General features: G+C 32.0%; 1 protein-coding gene across 1 annotated transcript in view; it reads right to left on the bottom strand.

The window, feature by feature from the left end:
* Positions 1-574: 574 nt before the first annotated feature.
* LOC118194043 (uncharacterized) overlaps positions 575-27,987 on the bottom strand; it is a 76,290-nt gene continuing 48,877 nt past the window's right edge. Inside the window, exons 8-10 of the mRNA XM_085819094.1 lie at positions 23,502-23,716; positions 12,248-12,635; positions 575-835 (exon numbers count right to left, since the gene is read on the bottom strand). Of these exons, the coding sequence (XP_085675220.1) occupies positions 653-835; positions 12,248-12,635; positions 23,502-23,716 (786 nt within the window). The 3' untranslated portion in view covers positions 575-652. The remainder of the gene's footprint in view (positions 836-12,247; positions 12,636-23,501; positions 23,717-27,987) is intronic.

The following is a 27,987-nucleotide window of genomic DNA, read 5'->3' as shown; positions in this document are numbered from 1 at the left end:
ATAAGATTTATCTGTATAGGAAAAATGTACAAAAATTTTAGTTTAAATTATAGATAGTGTGTTAGACTTTGAAGCATGGCACTAAACTATAAGGGAGCTTACAATCTGAGCAACCATAGCATGTTTCTACAGTATTTATAGACAAAGTCTTAAAAGGGCGAATCTACAAGTTCTAATATGTGCGCTTTTTGCCAAATTGCAAAATAGGCTGAATTACTAACCTAACACGCTTGAAAGAAATAAAAATAACCTCGCACACAGGTGTATAAGTGACTGGGTGCCGAGACAAAAGAGGCGTAGCATAAAACTTGCATATTCTTATAACAAAACATTATGAAAGTCACCAGCATAACTGTAAAACACATTGCAAATTTATTCAGAATAAATAAATAAAAATCATGAACCATGAAAATGTTGCTATGAATTTTTTTTTTACATTCATTATACTATTTGCATTATCATTTCTAAAGAAGAAAGAGAGTCAGGGGGGAGAAAGAATAGTTAGAGTAAAACAAAAAGAGATTTATAAATAAAGTTGAATAACAGTAAATAAAGATTTATAAATAAAGTTGAATAACAGTTGAATATATTTAATTCATCTCTATTTACATATAATTCAGCATATACAGAGAAGTGCCCTTAATAAATATGCCTACTGTGTTGTAGAAGCTTTCTCTCCATCTTTAACTTGTGGCTTAACATTTGTAATTAGAGGAGGAGTAGGACTAGGACTAGAAGAATTACTGGCAGATGTGGAAATTTCTTTCTGAGGGCTACTTCTCTGGGCACTGAAACGTCTCATTCCTGGCCTATAGATCTCTAAAGACGGTCGATCCTACAAGAGTTAAGTACAAATTTAATAATCACACAGAGAGAAAATTAGATGCAAAACATTATCAAATAAAAGCAGTAAAATAAAATACTTATGCCATGCACTATATTTCAGTAATTATTTAGAAACACACTGATTACTAACAAAATGAGCTAGAAGACATTTTAAACTAGTAAGAGCAAACTATTAGTGCATACAAACTTATCGGCTTCTAAACTTAAGCCAAGGAGAAAAATGTCATAAATTTCATTTTTGCTGTTATCAAGCAAATACAACAGTAAATTACTATAAAAATCTACATATACTGAATGACAAAGATATTAAGACATTTTTTTTTCTAGCAAACTGTTGGTCCTCTTCTACCATAAATAATGACATAACGAACTCTAAAATAAAAGTCTCACTATATACTGAAATGTTATCAAAGGAACTGTCAACTTATTTAGTTGCAACATTAATAGTTTCACTTTAGCAGTTTGTTCAGGACTGATGGATATGTTTCGTTCAGTATTACCCTATCTGAAATTAATGAGGCTTGGGGGGTCTTTGAGGCCACTGGATTTATCAGAATTCAAATAATTATCCTTCCAGTCAAATGCCTGATAAATAGTGACCTAGGTGACATGACATACTATTACTTTATCCATCCAACTAAAGATGTATGAAAGACCACAAAAGAATATAGATGATTAAAAATTCTGCAGAAAACATCATTTAAAAACTTCTCCAAATACACTAAGAAGCTGATATGTGCCATGTGAAGATTTTACTATAAAAAAAACAATAATGAAATGTTAATAGATTACATACCTAAGGTGGAAATCTTATTAGAATGAATAGCTTGTACTAAGATACATGTTCCTGAAGAAAGTATATGTACGGTGATGTTTTATTGCCATTAGACTCTATCTGAAGGTCATCAGAAGGAATCACAAAACTTCAGTTTACACTTAAAACCAACTTTATTTACCATTAAAAAAAGGAAATTGCATTTTGCAAGAGGCTAAATATTTAAACATTAACACACAAAAGTCAACATTGGCAATGAAGAGGTAAAAAAAAAGTGAGAAGAATGTAGATATTATTGGTGAAAAAGTTTCAGTTTTTATCCTTGCACTATGGGCGAGCACATATATAGTACAGCAAAGATGAATGCTGCCACTCCCTGCAATAAGAATTTCTGCCATACATTTATAGCACATAGATATGGTAATAATAATAGATCACTTATTGTGCAATAAAATTTCACAGAGTTGGCAAGAGTCATAAGAGTGGCCAAAAAACATAACTGGATTTCTCATAATTGTTGTTTTAGTATTCAGAATATACATTGTTGTTTCAAATCTGAGCATTAATGGCACCACATTTTTAAGGCTAGTTCCCATCTTATACAGTTAAAATTAATGAACCATGAAAAAGATTAATAATTTTAAAAATTTTGAATAAGAAATTTTAAACTTTCCCTAACATATGAGTCATCGCAAAATTTCAGCTTTAGAGAAGTTCAGACGATTATATCTTCACTAACGCTTTCTGACTATTTGCCCTTACCCCAATGAAAAGTTTCTAACCCACTGGAACCTTTATAAATTGGTAAGAAAGATTTGTTTGGCTAATTTTATGTCTTATGAGTTTTATTCTGTTCATAAAGAAGCATTTTATATGAAAAATAAAATTTTACATGCATTGAAATAATAAAAATCTCTATGTCCAATATTTTATTTTTACAGCCATTAGATACTGTTTAGTTAAATATAAAGCATGTAAATCCACGTGTGTATCATACACAAGTACTAAAACACATGTATAGTATGCATACGCAGGATTGGCTATTGTGCATATGCCATGGAAGTAAGAATAAAACTAGCTCTACTACTTCTTAACTGCATGGTGTATATTCGAAAATACACCAAAGCAGAGTGATTCTACTGAATGTTGAATTTATTTCGAATGTTCTACTGAATATTTACCCATCTATTTCAAATTTTAATATAACCAGTATTATATTTACAATATTTAATTATTTGACTTAGAATGGGAGCAGAGTTCTGAAATATCATTAATAATTATCATAAATTTTCAAACTATTACTAATGAAAAGGTTGCTCATGATAATTACTTAATGAAAAGTTATTCCATTTTAGTACAACTGTCAACATGGAGGCAACTGTAAACGCAATGCATTAATTTTATTTTAAATGTATTTTTCTGAGTGGCAACAACAGGTTTTTTTTGGGGGGGGGTGGTAATGTTTGACGGCAATGTTTCTGAAAAAAAAAAAAAAAGCAAGTATCTAACAATTAATGTTTGACGGAAATGTTTTTCAATAAAGTAAGTGAATGCTAACATTTCAGAAGTGGGATTAACTAGAATTATTACCTAGGATTTAACAATGTATTGCCTTAATATATGTTAAGCCTAAACTGAATGCGGAAGCTCGCCAAAACTGAAGGTAGAAAGGTACGTGCATTTATAAACTGTTTATGTTATGTTTAAGCATTAAATGGAAAGAACTTAAGTATAATTACTGTATCATTATTTGAAAATTGAAGTCTAAGATGGCTTATTTGGTAAGGGGCAAGAAATGTGACTTAACTTGCTTTGGAACTTAATGTAGATGCCCCTTCTGATATTAAAATTGTAGGCTTAAGGGATATGATTTTGAATAGTAAGAACTATAACGAAGAATTTACTAAACAAATAAAACATAGAATTATAAATGATCATTTAGACAGGAAAAAGTTAGAAATTTTAGAAAAGCAAAAAACATTTGGACTCGAAAAGGAAAAGATGAAAATTTTAGAAAAAGATAAGCATAGAGCATTTGGACTTGAAAAATTGAAAATAGAACCGGAAATCAGAAATAATAATGTAAATGATTCCGTTTCTTCTAGTGTTAGTAAGAGTAGTTTTTGTGATAAGAGTAAATTAATGCATATGTATGATTTGAATGAATGTGATATAAGTTTTTATTTAGTCTTATTTGAGAGACAGGCACGATGTATTGGGTTAGTAGAACAAAATTGGGTTTCTCAGCTGTTGGGTCTATTGCCTTATGAAATAACTCAATTGCCCGTGAATCAGAAGAAAAAGCTAACAACTATAAGAATGTTAAACAACTATTATTGAGAAAATTTAAGTTAAGCCCTGAACAGTTTCGGCAAAAGTTCCTTAATCATATTAAAACATTACGTAATACGTGGAGGGACTTCACGTTTGAATTATAAAATTATTTTGAAGAGTGGCTTGCTGGATTAAATGTAACAGATTTTGACTCTTTAAAACAACTTACTATTACGAATCAATTAAAGAAAAGGGTCCTCGCTGCTATACAAGATAATTTCATTGATGATTGGTCTAAATTCATTAATCCTGACGAGTTGGCTGAAAAACTAGATGAATACGAAAATATTCGGGCAGGGATAAAAGTACTTCAAGTAGAAAACAAAACTTATAGGCATAATCCTAAGCCTAAATTTGGTTCTAAATTTTCTGAGGGATCCTATAATCAGTATTCAAGACCCAGAAATGTTAACGATTCTATGCAGACAGATGGTAATTTCAAAGTGGGTTTTAAAAATGGTTTTGATAATAAATACAATTTGAGAGATAAATTTTATAAAATAGACGAGAGGAAAAGGGAATATAAGTCTGGCATCCGCAATGAAAAGGGTGAGCCAAAACGCTTCAATTGTAATGATTATATTATATAGCGACGGATTGTCCTCAACCTAAAAAAGAAATTATTTACAGGAAATGTAATGAAAAGGGTCATACTTTTAAAAAGTGTATGTCTTAAAGTTCAGACTTGACAAATGTTAAAAATAATTTATCCGTGAACCAGAACTCAGGTGTTTCACCAACTGTATATTTAAAGTATGCTTGCATCAATAATGGAGAAATTATTGCAATCATAGATACAGGTTCTAGTTTGTGTCTATTGAAACACTCTGTGGCTAGGAAACCGAATCTTACTATAAAACCTGATGTGGAGGAATTGTTTGGCTTTGGAAACCAAAGTAAAGCAGCCGCTAAAACATTGGGAAAAGTAACTGTTAATTTAGAGATTGATAATGTGGAAGGAAAGGACATTAGAGTTCTAATTGTAGGAGATGAAACGCAACCATGCGACTTATTAGTTGGTCGAACATGGACTGATTTACCACATATTGCATATGCCAAGATAGGTAATACCTTGCACATACGCTATGCTAATGCTTCAATGATTGTCCATTTTCACAGTTGCAAAATGATATTAAAACACTGCAAATTAAACTGAAGGCTTCCCAAGAAACTGAAATCAAAAGAAATACAGTTAATTTCGTGAAAGTTAAAACTTCTGAAGTAAATAACGGTTATGTTTTAATAAGTGGATCGGAGGACTATAATGGAACGTTTGAAAATCCAAATACTGTAAAAGTCTCTAATTCCAAAGGTAAAAAGTCACTGAAAAGGAAAAGGACTTCAAAGAAAATCGTTAAACAGAATACAAGTGAAGAAAATAAATATCCTAAAGAAGAAACTAGAAGTGATGATATCAATGATATTAAAGAATGTAAGAAAAAAAATTATAAGCAAAAGCTTAAGAAATATAGCACGAATTGTAAAATTACACCACTTAAGAAAGAGATTAATACAGGGAAAGAAAAAAGTTCAGAAAAAGAAACTGTAGTATATAATTTTGCTAGTGAAGAAACAAAATTAAAATGAAAGAAGATTGTTGAGAAACAAAATAAAAGACAAACGAAGAAAGATATTGCAAAAGGAAATAAACCTTGGGAAGATGTAAATCCATCAGTAAAGCAATCTAAGATAAATGAGGGAATAGACAGATCTCCTAGAAAAGCAATTACTGGTAAAAGACAGTATCTAAAAAGGAAACATTTTTATAAGTTAAAGAAAGAATTGAAGATATGCAAATGAAAATGAAAGCAAATTATGACATGAAGAAAAGCAATCCTTTAATATTCGAACGAGGAGAAATAGTAGTTATGAGAAGAGTACCTAAATCAACTGGAGAATCAACCAAAACACAACAAAAGTATCGAGGACCTTTGGTAGTTACAAAAGTTTTATCAAGTGATACTTATAGAGTGACTCAATTAGAAGAGAAGGTGAAAGGGCGTTTCTTTAGTACGACAGCTCATGTAAGCCAATTAAAGTCATGGCAGTGTCAAGCTGAATCAGAGGAGGATGATGATGATGGTGATGGCATTAGTGTTGCTGGGGATAACAATAACAACGTGCTGCATATTACTAAAACTAGGACATGGAAAAAGAAAATGACGGTGAATCTATATAACAGTTAAAGATTTTCGAACTATCAATTTTAATATTACAGTTTTAATTTTTTAAGTATAAGTTCTTAATGTTCCAAGGTCATAACTAAATCAGGATGCCCAAACACAAACGCAATGCATTAATTTTATTTTAAATGTAGCGGTGATGTTTGACGGCAATGTTTCTGAATAAAGCAAGTATCTAACAATTAATGTTTGAACAGTAATGTTTGACGGAAATGTTTTTGAATAAAGTAAGTAAATGCTAACACAACTATCAAAATTTAAAAAATACAACCAGATATTGTTTCATGTGCAATAAATAATCAAAATAATTTTTCCTAAATGCAATACAGTACAAAGTCTGAAATCTGGACTTGTCGGGACTTCGGCCATTCCGGATTTGGGATTTTTCTGGACATTAGATCATCATTTTAAATCTGGTAAGATGGCATGCAGAAATTATACAATTAAATATATAAAATCGTAATTTATGAAATAAAGAACAATTATGATCTAAAGGATATCAAAATTTAAAATAAAAAGCTTAATATTTATTTGTTTACTTTATTAAACATTTCTTTCAATGTCAGTTGTTTAAGTTGCTTCCACAAAAAATGCAAAAAGTTCCCTTTTCTTTTTATGTCATATACAACGGACTTTCGAATGCTGTACTCCTCGCATAATTTTGAGACAGATATGCCTTCATCCATTTTTTGAAGCAATTCCACTTTCTGTTTAATAGACATCGAAACATGGTTTTGCTTTGTAGATCCTTTGGCAGCTCCAGAATTGGAAAATCTTTTCGACGACTTCAAAAGTTCAAGCTTAGTTTTTATAAAATTGCCATAATAATAACAGTCTGCAAGAAATAATAAGCTGGATCAAATTAGATTAGGGAGCAGAGCAGTCTTGTACACTAAATGAAATGCTTTAGAATCAGTCAAGATAATTTTAGTCTAGCTTAATAGCATCCGTTATACCTTACTGGCTGTGTATCACAAGATTGGCGACGAAAGCCAAGTTGTTTCGCTAAATTTTGTCTTTCTCCTATTGTGTACTGAATTAAGCCTGAATTGTATTATTTTAGTTATTTACTATACCTATGTTTATTTCTTGCACATGTTTAAAACTAATCTGAATCCTGAATAAATAAACTCCCACATATACTAAGGCTTTACCTACGGCAGGTGCTAGATAGTGCCTGGTGCAATCTCTACGGGTCTTAAATTCAGCTACAAAGCGCCTTTCTAAGTTCTAACTTTTCTCCGCCCCTAAACTTTGGATCCCAGTGCTTTCCCTAAATCATAAAAAACTTGCTTCGGTGCTTCTCCAAATTTCATCTTCCCTAAATTCTGCCGCCACTCCTGGGTTTATGGTGAATAACATATTAGTTATTCTTAATTAAAATATCACTAAAGGTAATCTTTTGGCCTATGGGTGTCATTAACAAAATCTATTTTAATATATGAAAAGAAATTTTTGTTGAATGTTTTTTGTCAACATTTCTTAGAACTTTTAAAAATCTATAATCATCGCCAAGTGTAATGTCAGCATAAAAGGTTGCCATACTCGTTATTCAATTCCTAATATAAAAAAAAAATTTAGACATTGCTGCATGAATTATTACTGAAGCTGTCATGTATTGACAAGCATGCGGTGATGAAAGCAAAATCTAATAAATAATGACTCACTAGGTCGGCGTCATGGATATAAAATAGGTAAATGTTTCGGCTTAAGATATATGTCAAGCAGATACTAAGCAACGGAGCCAAATTATTAATCTCACAAATTTATCTTACATGATTGTTTTTCAATAACGAAGTATTTTATTTAGTGTGTAAATGAAATTAAGAATCGGAATTTTTAAGTGAAAATCTCCACATGTTTTATTATGGAAGGAAAAATCAAATGTACATGCGTAAAGCATATTTAAAAAAAAAAGTCTGTGGCTTAAGGTCCGGATTTTAGATCATTCCGGATAATGGACGTCCGGATTTTGGACTTGTACTGTATAAACTACGGATTAAACACATATCAAAGTACTTCTTTGCCACTCTCATGGCTGATGCCACAAATCATTTTTGGAATCGAAAATATATGCTTGGAGAAATTAACGTGCTTTGTTTATCAGATTACTAGACCTTTGGTATAGCAGTACTCTTTCTATTGTTTCTCGAGGTTTGAAAACTAAGAAAGCTATATAAATTCGCATTCTATGATCATTGTCAATCTATGACATTTTCTAATTATTATACTTCAAGTCTAATTCATAAAAATTATTATACAGCCTAATTAGTAAATTCTAAATTATTCCATGATTTTTCTTATGAACTGTTTTAACTCTAAATCCCCATTCAATGACCTCTCTTTACATTGTCTATTTCAGCAAATCATAATGCAAAAGTACATAATTTAATAAAAACTATCTACATAATTTAATAAATGCAGAGATGGCTAAACCTCATATAATTAGGATCTGCATATCAGAAATATTCAAGAACTACTTATACATTTTCCAAGAATCGCAAATAAATATTTATATCACTTTAAAATTATACTTAACACGTTTGCTGATGAGTGACATTTTCAAAAATAATTCCACCATGCCAACAAATTTTAATTAGTTAATTGTAAAATAAAAATACAAAACATGTATTTATGAGGAAGATATTGAATTTGGATAATTTTTAATTGCTTTATTAATTATATGAGTTATATTGTAATCGGTTTTTGCAATAAAATGTTTTATAACAGCGCCAACTATGAGTATACTCGTAGTTGGCAGTTGTTTATAACAAAGAATGGTTATTTTTACAATTCTTGTAACAAACATTATTATAAATTGCTTGATTACTTTTACAGTTCCTATGTTATTTACTTTATAATTACTTATATTAATTACAAGAAATCTCTTGAATTGCACCAAATTGTTGTGTTTTTTCCTAATCCCCAAAAGCCAGATACCTTCAAAGAACAGAAAATACCATGAGTTTGATTGTATGTGTCGTAGGTAAAACAAAAATGTTCTATGAATTAACTCATGCTGACGACTAAACACAAACTTCGACCTATGAGATAACTCGTAGTTGGCGAATATGTTAATAGAAGCTAATAATAAGAATTTCTCATGTTTAAATTAGCATATTTATTTTTAAACAAAGAAATCAATTGAAGAAAAAATTGTTGTTCAGTATTTAAGAAAGTGCATTGCTATAGTATATAAAATTTATATGGTATATTTAGGAAGTGAACTTTAATCACACACAACAGGCATTTTCTCCTAATTTTAATTTTTCCCCCATTATAATTGTCAAGTGATTTTAACAGACGTCAACTGAAAACGCAATGATCTTTGCATTAATGGGAAAAAAAAATTTTTCATTTCATGTAAAGAATAGCATGGTACTTTGAAACACAGCGATTTTTTACTCTTAACATGTCAACACTTTGCTAGGCAGACAAAAGATACACAGGCCTGTGCATATTGCAAAGTCTGAAAAGTGAAAAACATTTTAAAAGATGTTAATTTGTGTTTCAATTGAAGCAGGGCCTTGTGCTTCTGAAACTTGAGAAGTTATTACAATTTTTAGAACAGAGAGGGAGAATTAAAGGGTCACTGTTAGTTTAAATTACAATTTTGATTTACATATTTTTTATCTTACAAAAGGGAAATTGTGCAAGATAAAAAATATGAAAGTAAACTTCTAATTTTAATTCACTGTAACCTCTTTTAGTTTTATTTAATTTAGGGACTTCCTTTCTCTGTCGTAGAAATAGTGCAAGTCTAAAACTGCATCATTCAAATTAACCATGCAATCTTATATAACGCTTAATGCAAATGCCTTTTGACCAATCACTAAATTGTAAACCAAAACTTAAAACTGAAACTTTTGTCTCCCTTCCTTCTTCCTTTGCATTACTACTGTAACACTCTCCCCCTTCTGGCTTATGCTTCATCCTGTTAAGATGCTGCAATCATCTATGTGCTGCAATGATCACTTATATCACAATAGTATCAGAACTGTTCTAAAAGCAGGCACGACTGGAGTGCAAAGTGAATTGTGGCCACAAAATGTGAATGTAAATAAATGTGGAATTGGTTTCGGCTGGACCATTCGTCTTCAAAATGGATGGACGCTCTAAGCACCAACTATCTACGCCATCAGCATTTCTGTACTTCTATGTCTCAGTGTTCTTCAATCAATGCTCCCAAATTTGTGCTTTATTATTACATATACATATATAGTAAGACCTCACTTAATGCAAAAGATGCATTTCAATGTGTTCCAACACTGATCGAATTAATGCTAAATGAGATCTTCTTAACGTGTAAATAATGGAAATAAGTAGAATAGAGAATAAGAAAAAACCTATCGTTTTGTGTGTGTGTGTGTAAAATTTATTGTTAAATACCTTTTTATAACATTTAATTATACACTTATTTATTGCTAGTATCAATTTCTATTCATGAAACATACATGAAAATGAAAAAAAAAATTAGCTTGAGTAAAGAAGCTATGCTTGTGATGAAGGAAGGTTCTTCCTCAATATTTTCTGTTCTTCGATAGCAATATATCACATTAATGGCACTCCATTGAACTTCTACCAAATTTAAATTATTTTATATAAACTGATCCATAATTTCTGTTAAATGGGTTAACGTTTTTTTTTTTTTTTTAATTCAATGAAAGTTTGTTTTGCTCCTGTTTTTTAAAAATGCTAATTTCATCATTTTCACGTACTGGTTCTACTAATTCTTTAAGATACTGCATATTTATATTACCCAGCTCTGTTTCATTAGCTAGCTTGAGAGTAGCCTCGACAACAACAAAAGATTTTCTTGTGTCAACATCCTTAGCTCCAGCCATACATTTTTCCATACTCGTTTGAAATAATTCTCAGCCACCTCATTCCAGGAAGGATTGTTGTAGTCTACATCCCTGATACTGTAGTTTTTCCAAAAACCTCTGATGGATTGTTTATCCTCTTCATTGATTTTACCAATAAGTTGTCTGAATATCTGGAAAAACTAATCCACCAATACCAATACCACATGTGATTCAGAGAATTTCCAATACAGTCAAATACTGAAAATCCGCCGACCTGAAATCCGCATTGCCTCTCAGAATATAAACATTCCGTTTATAGGTTCCGGAAACCGCAACATTGAGTACGAAATATCGAAGAAAAAAATACTTACCGAATAATGACGTCATAATTACTGAATGATAATGAGTCAAATCAGAAATACCAAATTATTGATATAAAAAAGTTTAAAAAAATAAGATAAAATAAATAAGATAAGTTTTTTTCCCCCTCTAATCTGCATCGAGGTAAAAAAGCAGAAGATTCACTCAACTCTTTGTTCAAGTTCCCGATTCACGTTGTATTTTCTGAGCTTTGTTATTTCATTTCACGAGATTGTTTAGTGCTGCCTTTTTTTTTATTCGGACATTTTGTGGATAAATTAGGAATATTTTTAATTTCTGCCCTTTTTAATACAGTCACAGATAAGAAAAGTACTCGTGATTTTACTGCTTCCAACATTGAAAAACGTAAACACGTTGCATCGACGGTAATGCAAAAAGTGCAAATTCTGCAAAAGATGGAAGCAGGTGCTACTCCTTGATTTATAGCATAATGGTATGGAACTGTGACACGATTGTGTACGATATACGGAAAAATAACAAAAAGCTGTTGAAATTTTACAGCAACAGTGATTCTAACACCGAAATCTGAAACCGGAAATCTTTGCACGAGGCGAAATCGGCAAATCTCAATGCTGTGTACATATAATACAATGAATAATATAATCATTTTATATATGTAATAATAATTTAATGCATATAATAAATTATTGCAATAATGTATATAATAATTTAATTAAATGTATCTAATACGCCTTATTCATTTTGCACTTTTAGTCTGAATATTATGCTTTATCTTTTCTGTCTTGAAATCCACAAAATCCTAAAACCCGCACAACCTCTGGTCCTAAGCTTTGCGGATTTCTGGAAATACTGAAACAGTGTTAAGTGAGGTCTTTCTGAATATACATATTTAGACTAATAATTTGTGTTGGAACTAGTATCAACAACCGTAAAATTAAACAAAATTTGAAAGTTAAAATTACCTTATTCCTAATCCTTCTTTCAACCCTAGGATCTTTGTTTTGCTCCTGATAATCAACTCCACCACTATCACTCTTGGAATTCTCATTTGTTTCCATAGTATCATCTCCTGTAACACTTTTAGATGAATTGGTGTAAGACTTATAAGCAATTTCATCTTTGTCTTTGCAGCTGCCTAACGACTCCACATTTCCAGGACAACTATTATCTCTTTTATCCTTTGGAGACCACTGGTTATAAGATGAAGAAAGTGCCTCTTCTTTTTCTTCATGAGTATTTTTTACAGAAGTACTCTCTTCCTGAGATGACAAATTTGTTTCTTTAATCTCATATTCCTTTTGTTTTTTAGGAGATAAATCTAATTCTGACGGTTTTTTCCCTACAAACAACCTGAACAAAAACACATATTAGTGCATGTAATAATATACATTATTCTCAGCAATACTGTTAAATTAACTTCTAACATTTTTAATATACACTATTTAAGGAATACCCATTAACGAATTAGTGAATTGAATAAATTTGAATAAAAATTCTCAAAATCTTATTCTCATTTCATGTCAGTTTTCAAAGATTGTAAAAATATGTCTTGTAACTTTAAACAGATAATGTTTCAGCACTGAAAATATTATTTTACGAATTTTAAGACCAGAAATTTTAAACATATAGCCTTGAATAATTCCAATGACTTTTGCTAATCAAAATAAAATGGTAGATCTAAATATTAAAACTCAATCTGATCATAAACTGCAAAAGTTTCTATACTAGAAAACACTGCAGCATGAACAAAATTATTAGGAAAATATTTTTATTTTTTTAAATTAAAATATAAAACAAAACAGAAAATAAGGCTTTTTATGTTTCTTTTTTAAATGCAACTTTAAAATCTTAGTAAATAAACACCTACATAAATATATTCTCTAATTTATATGCAGTCATATTACATTAGAACTAACTTCAAGGAACTGAAAGTTTGGCTTGCTAAAACTAATGAAGAAAAAGATGGAGGATTATTTAAAAAAAAAAAAAAGTACGAAATTTTCCGGATGAATCATAAATCATTGTTAGGTTCAAACCCCCCCCCCAAAAAAAAGAAAAGAAAGAGAGAATAATGATTATAATTTAAAAACATAAAGATTTAATAACAATAATTATTACACATAATTATTTAATTTATTTTCTGATCTATTTCATTTTCCACATGCATTAGTAATTTAGCATAAGAATACTTAACATAAGAATCATAGTTATATCCTTCTTTTGAATTATATATCTTCCTCTAAAATAAGCATTTATAATTACAAATCATCACTTCATAATGCAGCATTATCTCGGAAGATGTTTATTGTGTGTCTTGGTTTTCCAAAAATTTTATGTCACACCTGCCTCAAATACTCTTTGGTTAGAACATAGAGAAAAGTGTGGCTTAAGATAAAAGAACAGTAACATAAAGGTGCTTGTTGCTATCCTAATAGCCTAAACATACATGACTTTAAGGGTTAGAAACATTTACATTAAAGAACTTGAAGAAATTCTACAAAAAAATATGAAAAACATAAAAATGATTAAATCAAAAATATTCACAAACTTTTGCTATATGCCATTTGCATTCATTCAGAGGTTTGCAACAGCCATATAACATAACATTAACTCATTCGTGTTCAGCGATCTAGTGACAGATTGCAACAAAAAATAACTATTTCAAATGGCAAATTTGAAATTTTAGATTTTTATTAAAACATTTTTCAACTTTGCGTGAACACAGAAAAAGTTGCTGATCTTCTTTAGTAGTTTCAGTGCTGAAAATAACTCTAGAAATCTTCGTGAAATGTATACTCTGCATTCAGATACATAAGATAAATCTTTTACATTGTTAATTTTCAGTATCTTTATTAAAAGAGAATTTTTTTTCTACAGATACCTGTCCATGCAAAAAGAATCCAAAATCACTTTTGCAGTCCTCCTTATTTTTGAATCGGGAAAAATCACAAAACTATATCAAGAGAATTGCGATTATGAGTATGGCCCCTATTATATCAATAGTACTACGAGCCTTCTTACAGTCAAAAGTCGTTAATTCGGACACCCATAATCCGGACCTCAAAGCTAAAAACTTTCTGCGCATGCGCCGCGTTGGCACATGCACACAGGCGTTTTACACGTGCGCATAAGACCTTGACTACTGCGCATATGCGTGTGCGCAAGTGCAGAATACGTTTTCGCCTGCGTGTTTAATGTATAACGGACAGTGTAAGCTCTAATTATCTATTTCAGTTAATGTTATTGCGTTGTAATTGTATTAATGATTGCGTTGTTCCTCGATCTTCGAATTGGATCCCGCTTATTATTTTTTGCAGACTGTAAGAGCAATTTTATAAAAGTAAACTTGAAGTTTCGATTATGTCAAATAGAATTTCCGATGCTGGAACTTCCAAAGGATCTACAAAACGAAAGTATGTTTCGATGTCCAACAAACAAAAAATGGATAAAGACATGAAGAATGTGACAGAGAGGTTAGTGAAAACGAAAAAATTTCGATTGACAAGTTAGTCGGTATTCTCGGCACAGCAATTAACGGGACTTGAACAGCAGAACTTTGTAACTGAACAAGAAATTATGTCTGTTTATAGAATTAAAGAGAAAGTATTATCACATAAAACGAAGCAACTTACATTGAAAGAAATGTTTAATAAAGTAAACAAACAAATATTAAGCTTTTTTTTTTTGTAAAATTTGATACTTTTTAGATCATAATTGTTCTTTATTTCATAAATTATGGTTTCATATTTTTAATTTTAGAATTTCTGCATGCCATCTTACGAGATTTAAACGGATGATCTATAATCCGGAAAAATCGATAATCCGGAATCGCCGAAGTCCCGACGAGTCCGGATTAACGACTTTTGACTGTATTAGTAAATTGCACTGAAGGAGTAATTCTACTTGGATCTTTTCACAAACCATGGCCAAATGATCTACAGTATATTATAGTCTACCTGATACAAGAAGAGTTCTGTCCGAGTAGAGTAGCCACAATTACCATGATAATTCTTACCACCGTTTAAATAATGGATATTGTTAAATAATTAAAAATACTGTAAAAATTTCAGATAATTCAGTTTTACTGAAGATTCTCTAACAAATATGAGAAACCCATAATAATCTTACTGCAAAACAAACACCAGGAATACACTTTTCATTCCTTCATAGACTTCTGCTCTTTTAATCATTCAAATATCAATCAACTTAGTAAAAGAAAAATGAGAAGATTTTTTAAAACAATTTAGAAAAAAAAGCAAAAAATGACTTTTACAGAGAAAGCATATCTGAATATTTTGAAAGAATTACAGAGGAAAAAACAGTTCTAAAAAATTAGATAAATGAAATCATGTTTTATGTAATTACAATACTAGCATTTTTGCTTTTGCTAAAAAAATTCAGAAATTCTGTTTCATACTATTTATTACCTTGTTTAACTTTCAGAATCAAGATATTCCAAAATCGCAAATATGAAAGGCAAAGACATTTTAAAACATGCCAGATGGCAATAAAAATAACTTGATAATATTTTTATAAAAAAAAAATAACATTTTAATATGCTGCTGTTATTTTTACGACATCATGATAACATTCTTATATTTGTTAAAATAACCATCATGAAATTCACAAATAACCAAATCTAAGTTTCTGCTGACAAATTGTCTCAAAATTGGCAATATTTTGATTAATCTCCAAACATAGCAATGCACAACAAAAGAATTCCTACTCAGCAAATAAATTTAAAATTACGCAAAATGTTACACTAAGACACATCATGAATAGCTGATGGTTAATTTGTAATAATGCAAAACACAAGGAACTCAAACTACCAAAAATTAAACACTACACAGGAAATTTAGCCAGAAGATTCTTTTATATCTATAAAACTAACAATGAGTGCATTCTACTCTAGATTATGACTATAATAAACTAAATAACAACGAAAGACCTGGCACATTATTAAGAGTACTAAATTAGTTTGTTTTTGAGGCTTTGACTTGAATCTATTTTATTTCTATTTTAAATTAATTAACATTTTTGACTCAATTGTATTTTTAATTTGTCTCTTACTATTTTCTTTCCATTGCCTAAATAATCTCACTTATCTGTTAGAAATATTTTTCTGCAGTTAATCCCTCCCTCTATTTATGCTCACTCATTCTAAATTAATATGGCTCTGAAAACCCTCCACCTCCAATTTGCCTGCAAATAGACTAACTGCATTTATACCTTATCTTCAAATCTCCTAGCTCCTTCAAGTCACCTGACCTGTAGCTCCTTTACTTTCCAATAAATTGATACCACCCTTAATCCCTCAATTCTGAAAGCTTTCAATCACATTTGTTTGTCATCTCGTATGTGCTCCACATCAATAGTGTCATGTATCTGGCTGCAGTCAGCCAATCAGTTGCCTTCCATCTCAGCGAGAATCAAGCAGATGAGACAGACAGAGTGAGTGGCAGACGAGACTTATCTGCAGAACTTGCAGTAGGGTGTTTATACCTGAGTTCAAATTTCAAGTTTAGCCAGCATGGCTGAGACAAAACTGGAAATGCAAAAACAGAAGCAACTTAAGGTTGATGCCGTTGAACTGTCAAATATAAATCTTTTTTATAGCTCAATTGCGAATCAGGATGATGAAAGTCTAAATAAGTATTTGAAGTTGAATAAATTTATTACCATTAATAAATTCTTTTAAGGATGCAGAACTAGGGGAGAATAATTTCTTTTTACAGGATGAATTATTATTTCATAAAGAAAAAATTTGTGGTGAAAACATACAAGCCAGAGAATTATCGAAATAAAGTCCTTCAATTAACTCATAATTCCATATCTGGAAATCATTTAGGCATGCGAAAAAACAAAAGAAAAAATTAATCTATTATTTTATTGGGCGAACATATCCAAAAATATAGAAAATTATTGTAGAACATGCAAAAAATATCAATTAAAAAGACCGGAAAGACAATCGGACAAAATTACAATTACTCCTATTGTTCACGTGCCATGTCCATTTCATACAGTAAATATAGATATTATTGGTGAAATTTCACAGCCTTCAGTAAGGAAACATAAATATTGCCTATGTTTAAATAATTAGATAATTAGATAATTATTCAAAATGGTCGGAAGTCATACCTTTAAAAAATCATTTTAATTTTTATGAGAACCAGTATTCTAGAAATAATTTGTAGTGATCAAGACACTAATTTTACCTCACAGTTAACTCACAAATTTGAAGAAAGATTAGGAACTCATCCTCGTTTTCCGTCACCTGGTTACCCTGCATCAAACGGTTCCGTAAAAAAGTGGAATCATGTATTTAAACAAATGTTATATTATGCAATTCGCACACATCCTGTTAACTGGGACAAACACATACCTTATCTACTTTTTGCACATCATGAAGTTCCAAACTGCACTACAGGTTTATCTCCATTTAAAGCTCATGTACCGTTGTGAAGCTAGAGGTCCCTTAGCTGTGTTAAAATCATCATGGTTCGGTGAAATACCATTACCTCTTGATCTAAGTAATTCAGCAGTTGATTATCTACAAGAATTTAGAGAAAGCAGCTGATCTTGCTTCTTTATCTGCCGCGGACAAACAAGAAGTTTATGCGTATTATTTTAACCGATGCAAAAGTATAAAAGAATTTTTAAATGGTTATCTAGTATACTTACTTATACGAGACTCTTACAGCAAGCTATATGCTAGGTGGACAGGTCCAGGTGAAATTGTTGAAAGGGTTAATCCTCATTATTTTAAGGTTAAATTACAAATGTGGCATGGTCGTGTTAACAAAATAAGAAAATTTTATGTTCAAGCACAAACTGCAGGAGTAATATTTGAAGATGATTCTAAGCTTGGGGAAATTCATCCGACTCCAAATAAAGTGGATTGTGCAGCAACTGAAAGTGGCATCGAGGTGGATATTAGTCATTTAGAGGACAATAAAGAAAAGGAATTACACGAGCTTTTACTCAAGGACATTGCATTATTTTCTTGTAAAATCTAAATAGCAGTGTTAGTGAATATAAAATTTGTTTGTTACCTAGAGCTGAAAGGAAAAAAAAACATATATTTATCAAAGCATTTAATTTCAGTTTCACACTGGTCATATAAATTCCTAAGATTTTCTATATCCCTTACATTTCTAACAGGGGGAAAAAAGGATTACCAGTTATTCATGTGAGCATTTATTACCAAATATTTTCTCCCAAACCTGTAATTAACAATTCTATAACTGAATTGTAGTTCTCATTTGTAAGCAAAAGTCCGGAAATGGCATTATAAGTTACCCCATCTAGTAATGACTTTAAGTAACTGAACTTATTTACTTTCGATAATGAGTCATTGTTACGGATAGCTGCCTCGAATTGACTCCAAAATTCCTGCCAATTGATAGAATCACCAAAAAATTTAGAGATAGTCAATTTTGGAAGGCAAATAAATTTATTATTTTCAAGTTTGGAATCTATAGCAGTTTCATTAGGAATGTTCATACTTTCCTTATCCGAATTTTCGAGTTTGTGTAATTCCCTCAATTTTTTTCTTGCTCTAAATTGCCACAGATGGATTTTTTTCTTGATATTCTAGAGCGGAAGAAACTTCAAGTTCAAATTCATTCTCTGCGACCTTCAAATCCCTTTCTATTTGAGTGTTTAAATCACTCAGAGTTTTTGCTTTTTTGTTTAATACGTCTAAAGTTTCTTCTATTACATTTATACTAACGTCATCTTTGCTTAATTCCGTCTCAATTTTCTTTAGTACCTTGGACACTGCAGTCCTTAATACTTTGTGTTTCAATTTAAGCTTAGCGACAGGATCTTCCATAATTACGTTAAAATAGAAAACTTATCCTACCTGTTTGCAGGCTTCGCACACTTCACACCATGCTAATCCATATTTACGAATCCATATTTTCAAATATTAGCCGGCTTCCCGGCCGATGCACCAAAAAATGTTTATGTACGCACTAATGTACATTAATCGAATCAAGGAATGTTGCTGCCTACGCATTTAACTATGAATCTAATGACGTATCTAAATGCCACATCTAAATTTCTGCAAGCGGTGGTTCAGCTATAATTCTATGATCAAATACTAAATCTAGTTTTAAAGGATTTATTAAATACTAAACAATTAATCTAATCTAGAATCTAGAATCAAATCTAATGTTACATCTCATGAGCAGCGTTCTACCTGCGTCATAACAATCGAAAGTCAAGTTCTCACTGTTGCCATTCTGAGGCAGAGAAAAGTTTATTTCTAATCAAACCGGAACATCGGCAGAGTGAAAGTTTCTAGTCAAACCGGAACACACATCGCATTATTTTCTTGTAAAATACAAATAGCAGTGTTAGTGAACATAAAATTTGTTTGTTACCTAGAGCTGAAAGGAAAAAAAACCATACATGTATAAGATACCAGAATCTTTGAAACCTGGAGTAAATAAATAGATTGAAGAATTAAGAGAATTTGGGTATCATTGAGGCAAGTGAAGCTGAAATAACATACCCAGTTGTATGTAGTGCCAAGAAAGATGCAAGTATGCACTTATGTATTGACTTCAGATTGTTGAACCAAATAGCCAAGCCTGTTGATTTTCTAATGCAGAAGACTAATCTAATCAATAAAATTGGACACACGAATAATTATCACTTGTTTAGACGTTTTGAAAGGTTACTGGGCAATACCTTTAGCAGAAGAAAGTCATGATTTAACATCATTCAAGACACATCTTTCGCAATACCGTTGAAAAGCAATGTCTCTCGGATCAAAAACGCAGCTTATACTTTTCAGCAAGTGATGAATGGTGCCTTAAGGAAACATAATGCTTTTTGCAAAGCCTATATCGATGATATAGCTATTTTTCACCACACTAGAATTCGCATCTAAAACATTTAGATGCTGTGCTAACTACATTAAGTGATCTCAGATTTACAGTGAACATAAAGAAATGTGTTTTTGCATGTTCAGAGATGAAGTATTTAGGACATATAATAGGAGCTGGAAGACATCAACCCGATCCTAAAAAATTACAAGCCATCAAAATTATATGGTTTAAAGTCAAAATTATAAGAATTTATTTAAGTTCTAAAATGAAGACTGCCCTAAAGAGTGCATTAGGCTTGTTTAACTATTATCGTGATTACATAAAGAATTACGTAGAAATACCTTGCCCATTGACGGAACTTACGAAAAAGAAAATTCCTGAGATAATTTCATAGACTGATATTGAGGAATCAGCATTTCAAGATCTAAAACGTCGACTGTGTTAAGCACCAAAATTTTACATGCCAGGCCCAAAAAAAAAAACCTTACACCATACGGTGTGATGCTAATTCATATGGTGTTGGTGCATACTTGTTACAACAAGACAGCAGAGTCAATTTGCATCTTATCATCTTTGCCAGTCAAACACAAAAACTCAGCAGAATTGGTCAACTATTGAACGTGAGGCTTATGTGGTGTGGTCATTAAAAAAGTTCAAGTGTTGGCTGTTTTGATTGAATATCCAGTTTTTCATTTAATGTTTTATTATGATATTGTGTTCTGAAATAGTATTGCATATATGTCTTATTACAGGACTCCGGTATGGTATCAAGGCATCCATTGATCTGCTGTGAAATAAATGTTTATTGTACTTATTTCAAAGTAGATTATTATGTCATATATACATGACATATATTTTAAATTTATCTGGCACTTAAAAAAAAAGTATAATGAGATATCATGCAAATATTGGTATTACATTTGTAAAAGTATTTATATATAGTCATTTAATTGCTTAATTGTTTATTTCAATATGAGAAGATTTAAATATTATAAGTGTATTAATTATTAAGTACTGGGTTATGGAGTATACAGTGTTTAAGTTTGTGAACTCATTTGCTGGTTCAATTTTCAGATTCTGCTTCATTTTGGCATAGCACAATCTTACGGGGGGTTGTCATGTATCTGGCAGCGCTCAGCCAATCAGCTGCCTCCCATCACAAGGAGAATCTAGCAGGTGAGACAGACAGAATGGGTGGCAGAAAAAGCACAACAAATATGAATAACTTTGATAAGAATGCTATACTTATCAAAGTTATGGTTTTGAATTTTCCTATGTGGTACACAGCGAATAGGATATAGCCCATGAGCTTACATAGGTGACTTCATCACCTGACCAAAAAGGAAAAAAGCTATTTTTTCACAATAAAGAGGTCAGATTTAAATAGTAACCCAAATTTCTGACATAAGTATATGCTTTAAAACAAATCTGGAGACAAATCGGCAACTAGTATAAATTTTAGTGCCTTTGGAAAAAATGCAAAATTCATAAAAAATTAATTTTGCACATAAGATCTTAAAATTAACACAGTTTTTCTAAAAATTATGAAAAAATTCATCAAAATTAATAGATATGCTTTAAATTTTGCTAGAAGCTATAATCTGACAGAAAAAATTGTCTTAACAGTTAACCACCATAGTCAATCCTTACCTTATTTTATTTTATTAACTTATTTTTATTTGAATGGTAATTTTTTTCTTCTACAAGAATGCTCTAGATCAGCGATTCTCAACTGGTGGTACGCAAAATAAAAAGGTGGTAACGCAAAGAAACAAAGTATTTTTAACTATTAAATTCAAAAATCTTGTGTAAAGAAAAAGAACAACTGATAGAAATTTTCTGCGACTGAACTCTAACTGAAGATTTCAAAAATAACACACTTTTTAAGTTTAAGCTGAACTGAAAAAAGAATTTAAAGACATTTCAAATAAAGCTATTAAACTTTTATTCCCTTTTCGCATAACCTATTTGTGTGAACAACGGTTTTCTTCCATGTTGTATTTGGGGGGGGGGAAAATACAGAACAAAATTTTAAAAAGATCGTAATTTACGGTTAAAGGTAAGTGAAATATGTCCAAAAATAAAGAAATTGATCTCTCTTAAACAGGCCCAAATTTCACAATAAATTTTAGAATTAAAGTATTGTAACTTGAATTTGATAATTAAAATGGTAACCAATTTTTAATTCAATATTTTTACGTGTGCATATTTAATACAAATAGCCAAGAGGCTGTGCAAATAGTAAAATATATATTTCTAAACAATATTGATTAATTGATTATATTATCTCCTAAGTTTAATTAAAGTAGAATTATTTTAAAAGAGTGAATCCATACTAGTAAGTTATATTTTGAAAGATGTTGTGAAGTAACTTGAAAGTAATGTTAAAAATGTTTTAACGTGGACTGGAATTAAATCGTCATGAAGAACAAAATTTCAATTGTAAAAGGAAAAATTAAATTAAAAGCATAGTATTTCTATTGAGAGACTGAAAAATAATCATTGTAAAATGTAGTGGTGGTACTGAAAGTTTCTCAATTTTTGTTTAGATGGTTCGCGTTAATCAAAAGGTTGAGAAGAGCTGCTCTACATGATCTTCATTGTTTCTAGTAATGATAAAGTAGATGAACTCTCTACAAAAATAAGTGGCTCACTCCAAATTTATATATTTTAATTCATCCAGCAGAGTTTTTTCACATTATCTTCACCCTTTTTGAAATGCTCTATTCATGCCTTTGGTCTTTAGTCGTAAAGAATTTCCCAACAACAGTGAATGGAAGTACAAGCTTTATGAAGTTCAAACTTTGACCTTCTTAATGGTTATGTTTTCATCACAATAGCTCAAAACATATCCGTAAGGTTAAAATCAAAATTAAGGAAACTTTTTTTCATTGCAAAATAAGATGGCACTTTGTTGACAACATTAATTTTGAAAGAACTGAAAAAAAGAATGCGTGGAAAACCAGAAATTTGAAACTTTTGCTCCAGGATGACCATCTTATTCTTTCAACATCAATTTGCAATGGCTTCGTTATGTACTACGTGGTTTGAATTCTACATTCATCCAAAATGCTAATTCCCTCACCAAAAAGCAATCACAGAAAAGCGATGAAAATGTCAGATGAGAAAAATTCAGGATCGTTTGCAAATTTTCATCAAAATTAAGGCCTTTAAGGACCAAAAATACTTTCCACAAACCTAAGGGCAGGACTTTTAAGGATTGTACGAGCCCTATCTATAGAAATTATAGCCGTTAAGAATCTGTCAGAATTTTGGGTTTAATAACAGAAATTATCCTTTAACCATTTTTAAAAAAGCGTGGTTTACTTGATAGGGATAACATAAAACTTTGAGATAATCATAAGAGGATTTCACTAACTTATAATCTGTTTTGTCACGCCGACTTCTATCTTTATCTCGAGAATATCCCAATCTTTCAGGCGCTTTTTGCCTTTCTTTTGGGCGAATTCTTTCCCACTCTTTTTTCGGTCTTTCTTTATCTTTGATGATCTTGGAGGAGATAAAATATTCTTTAGTTTTCTTGGGAACAGGATGTTCTTTTTGATCTTTTTCTCTCTCTGGGTTTTTCAGCACCTGAAAAAATTTGTAATTATTAATCAATGATTTTAATAATACAAATCAGTTTTTCCTAGCATAAGGTACAATTACAACAAGAAACTACGAGGGCTATCCAGAAAGTAGATTACGTTTTGGAATAAAAAAATAAACAAAGTATAGGAAACAAATTTTATTATATACAGATGAAAGCCACACTCAAATACTACTTTTCTACATAGTCACCATACAAATTAAGGCATTTATCGTAGCGATGTACGAGCTTGGAAATTCCTTCGTCGAAAAATTCGGCCGCCTGCGCCTTCAACCACTTCGTTACCTCTTCTTGCCTTCCATCTTGCACAAAACTTGTGGTAACCAAGCTTTTCGCTGATGATTTCGTGCAACAAACTTCGCGAAATTTGTGGAAAACTCAAAGAAAGTTCCGTTATTGTGAAATTTCGATTTTCACGGACTTTAGCATCGACTTTTTCGAGAAGTTCGGCGGTCACTATGCTGGGTCTCCCACTTCGATCTTCGTCGTGAACATTGGTTCGGCCATTTTGAAATCTTATGACCCACTGACGCACTCCACCTTCAGTGATAATGTTGTCCCCATACACTTCACGAAGCTGCCGATAGATTTCTATCGGTTTACAGTTTTTTGCAGTCAGAAACCTTATTACTGAGCGCACCTCGCGGGATTTTCAATTAACGCAGACATTTCAAACCGTCACAGTATCTGAACGGAGCACAGCACGAACCTCTCACTAGCACGGCTAGATGCAGACTGAGCTGCGCAACGCTCTGACCCCAAGATGGCCGCGCTAGCCCCGGCCCTAGCGGACACAGACGGAAACGTAATCTACTTCCTGGATGGCCCTCGTATTTAGAATGCTATAGCTTAATTTACACTCTATTTTAGACAACATTTCATTCCAATGATAGCAGTCAAACATATTATTTCAAGGAGTCCAATATTCCAACACATTAATATTCCTTCACTGAAAATTTCAAAATTCACAAAACATATATCTCAGAAAGAAAGAATAGAAAAAAATACCTTTGATTATTGGAATTTTCGGATAAATGAATGTTTTGCACTAATGAAATATATTGAAAATTATTTTTAACTATTCTCCATAAATCCAATTTAATCCAATTTATTTAATATAAAATATTTGTTACGTCAACTATTTTTCAAATCAAAGTTTAATTTTTTTCCCCTTAACGTTTCTTTTTTGATATCTTAAATGGTATTTCCTCATTAAAGCCTGCCACATGTTTTCTGTGGTATGTTTGTAAGGATAATTGCCGGGTGAATTCGCATTCGTAAGCATGTAAGGATCCTAAGTTTTACTAACGTTTATTTTATTTTAAATCTTTACTATCACTTCTTATTTTCTACTTCCGGCCAGAATTAAAAGCTTTTAACTTATTTATGCAAATTTGTCTTGCTAACGCCAAGTACTTAAGTTGTGGCTTTTTGCCAAGCAAGAGAGAGGAAGGAGTTATTAGAAGCAGGTCACTTGCCATAGTAGTTTTACTCGGTTGCTGGTTGTCTTCAAGGCCAGAGGTTTAATCCTCGTGATAATTTTAAACGTATCGTAGTGTTAGCAGTTCTCTGTACTACATATGGCTTTTTGTTAATATACCACCAATCTTGGAGTTAGGCACTTGTTTATTAATCCAAAGTTAGTTTAGTTAGAGTTTTAGTTAATAATTTTTTATATTCTTACGTTCAGACCACAAGTGGTTGGTCTCTGTATTCCAAAGTTCCGGAAATCATTGTAAAGAGAGAAAAATAAAGGGTTTCGTATACCCTTCCTGTGTGTATTGTCTACTTAAGGAGGAACACCAGTCCTGATAGTGGCACCCAACGAAGAAGAATAACCATGGCCGAGTTTCAAGAAGAACCTGTGGTGCCTGCAGAAGCGGCTCATAATCCAGAAATGCCAGCTGCCGCCCTGGAAGGATTTGGGTACATCGTACACACCATGCGCGCATCGATGAAACCAGAAGCAACATTTAATGGAAACTCACCGGTAACCAGTTTTTTGGGAAAATTGGATGACCACTTCATACTGTATCTAGTACATGAGTTCCAGAAAGTCACCTTAGCTACCAGCGCTTTGAGGGGCCAAGCGCTTAATTGGTTCAAATGTATAGGCAGAAGCCTCTTGGGTCAAGCGGGAAGTCACACCTATACTTACGAAAATTTTAAGACTGGCTTAGTAAAAGCCTTCCCTGTCGTAAGAGATCGTGCAAGATTAGAAACGGAACTCTTCAGCATATACCAACAATGAATAGAAAATCTTTCCACCTTTATTTTAAGAAAAATTCACGTCTTTAAACTCTTGTATGGAAACCATCCGGATCCTGAGATAATCCAAGTGATTTTGCCGAGGTTACTTCCCCAAGTACAAGACTTTATTGAATTAAGGAATCCGACAACACTGGAAAAGTTATTTGAGCTAGCAATCCAGTTTGAAAGTAGAAGAACGGCGGACATTGAAAGAAGATGCCAGTATGAGCAACGAAGCCAATTTGGTGCGCCAAGGCCACAGCAAAGTCAAGAAAACGGCTACGGAAGCAAAGTGAATCAGTGGGCAAGGAAACCCGAGTATCCAAAAACAACCGGCGAACGTCGACAGTTCAATAGTAAGCCAGAAAAAAAGTCTGAAGGCCAGCGGAAAAAGAAGGAAGGCATGGAAAGGAAGAAACAAAATTTAAACTAGAACGAAGTTCTGCTGACGGGAGGGTGCGGAAATCCGAAGGCCAAGAAAACTCCTCTTCCTTCAAGTTAAATACAGTTATGGTGAAAAATTTGACTCTTCCAAAGATTGAAGTTTTGGTGAATAACATCCCAGCCACCGCACTCCTGGATACAGGCGCGCAGTGTTCCTGTGTGGCAGAAGATTTTTTAGGAAGTATTTCCGTAAATACCGCATATATAATTCAGATAATATGACAGTGTTAGCTGCGCAGGGAGAAAGATGCAAGTGCATAGGTAAATTACCGTTATACATTCGTATCAAGGACGAGCAAGTAAAGATTATGTTTTTTATCGTAAAGAATTTACAAGCACATGTCATTTTAGGGATAGATTTTCTTTCAGAGGCAGAAGCAACGCTGGATTTTAACGAAGCGTCCCTTAAGCTGACGATGAAACCAGTTCGAGAAGAAAAAACAGAACCACCGACGTTAAACCTCGACCACCTGCCTAAGGAAGAGCAACAAAAAATTCGACAAGTGGTAAGTGAATTTGCTTCGTTATTTAGTGATATTCCCGGATTTACTCAAGTTACTAACCATAGTATCGACACCAGAGATTCACTGCCAGTTCGCCACAAACCATATCGATATGATAAGAATAAAGAAAAAATTATAGAGTGGCACATTCCAGATATGTTACGTAAAAAGATCATAACGCCCATCTCAAGTAGTTATGCTAGCCCGATTGTGTTATGTAAGAAAAATAATGACTATCCGGTAACACATCCGAAAAGGTGGCGTTTTGCAATTGACTATCGTAAATTAAACTCCATGACTAAATATCCGGTATATCCGTTACCTATTATTGAAGAAATTCTAAGGAATATAACTTTTACCAAATATATGACTACTTTAGACTTAACGACTGGTTATTTTCAAATAGGGGTTAAACCGGAAGATGTGCCTAAGACTGCTTTTATAACCAAGTCTGGCACTTACGCATTCTTGCGTATGCTGTTTGGCCTTTCAGGGGTTCTTGGAAAGACCACATTTATCTATTTAGACGATATCATTATTACTAGTGATAATCTGGACCAACATGTACAGGATTTAAGACAGGTGTTTTCATTATTAAATGAGGCTACTCTAAAAGTTAATGTCGAAAAGTGCAAATTTGCAGCCCCTGAATTAAAATACTTAGGTTACAAAATATCTCAGAAAGGAATCGAGACAGACGAATCAAAAATAATCACTGTGCAAAAGTATCCGCTGCCAAATACGGCGAAGAAGCTCTCTTCTTTTCTAGGATATTGTTCATATTATAGGTCCTTTACAAAAGATTTTGCAGCTATTGCTGAACCATTGTTAAAATTAAAAAGGAAAAAGGCAAGATTCACGTGGACGGCCGAAGCCAATAGTGCTTTCGAAAAATAAAAGCAAGCATTAACGCAAGCCCCTGTTTTGAAATTTCCTGAAAATGATGAGAATTTAGAAATTTCAGTGGATGCTTCGGATTATGCGGTAGGAGCGGTACTTTCGCAAAATCAGCAGCCCGTGGCATTTTTTAGTCGAACTTTAAATCAAACACAAAGAAA

Source organism: Stegodyphus dumicola, chromosome 6, assembly GCF_044657685.1.
Source record: "Stegodyphus dumicola isolate Sdum_Otavi_A_Nest chromosome 6, ASM4465768v1".
NCBI lineage: Eukaryota > Metazoa > Arthropoda > Arachnida > Araneae > Eresidae > Stegodyphus > Stegodyphus dumicola.
This window is presented reverse-complemented; position numbering and strand designations above follow the sequence as displayed.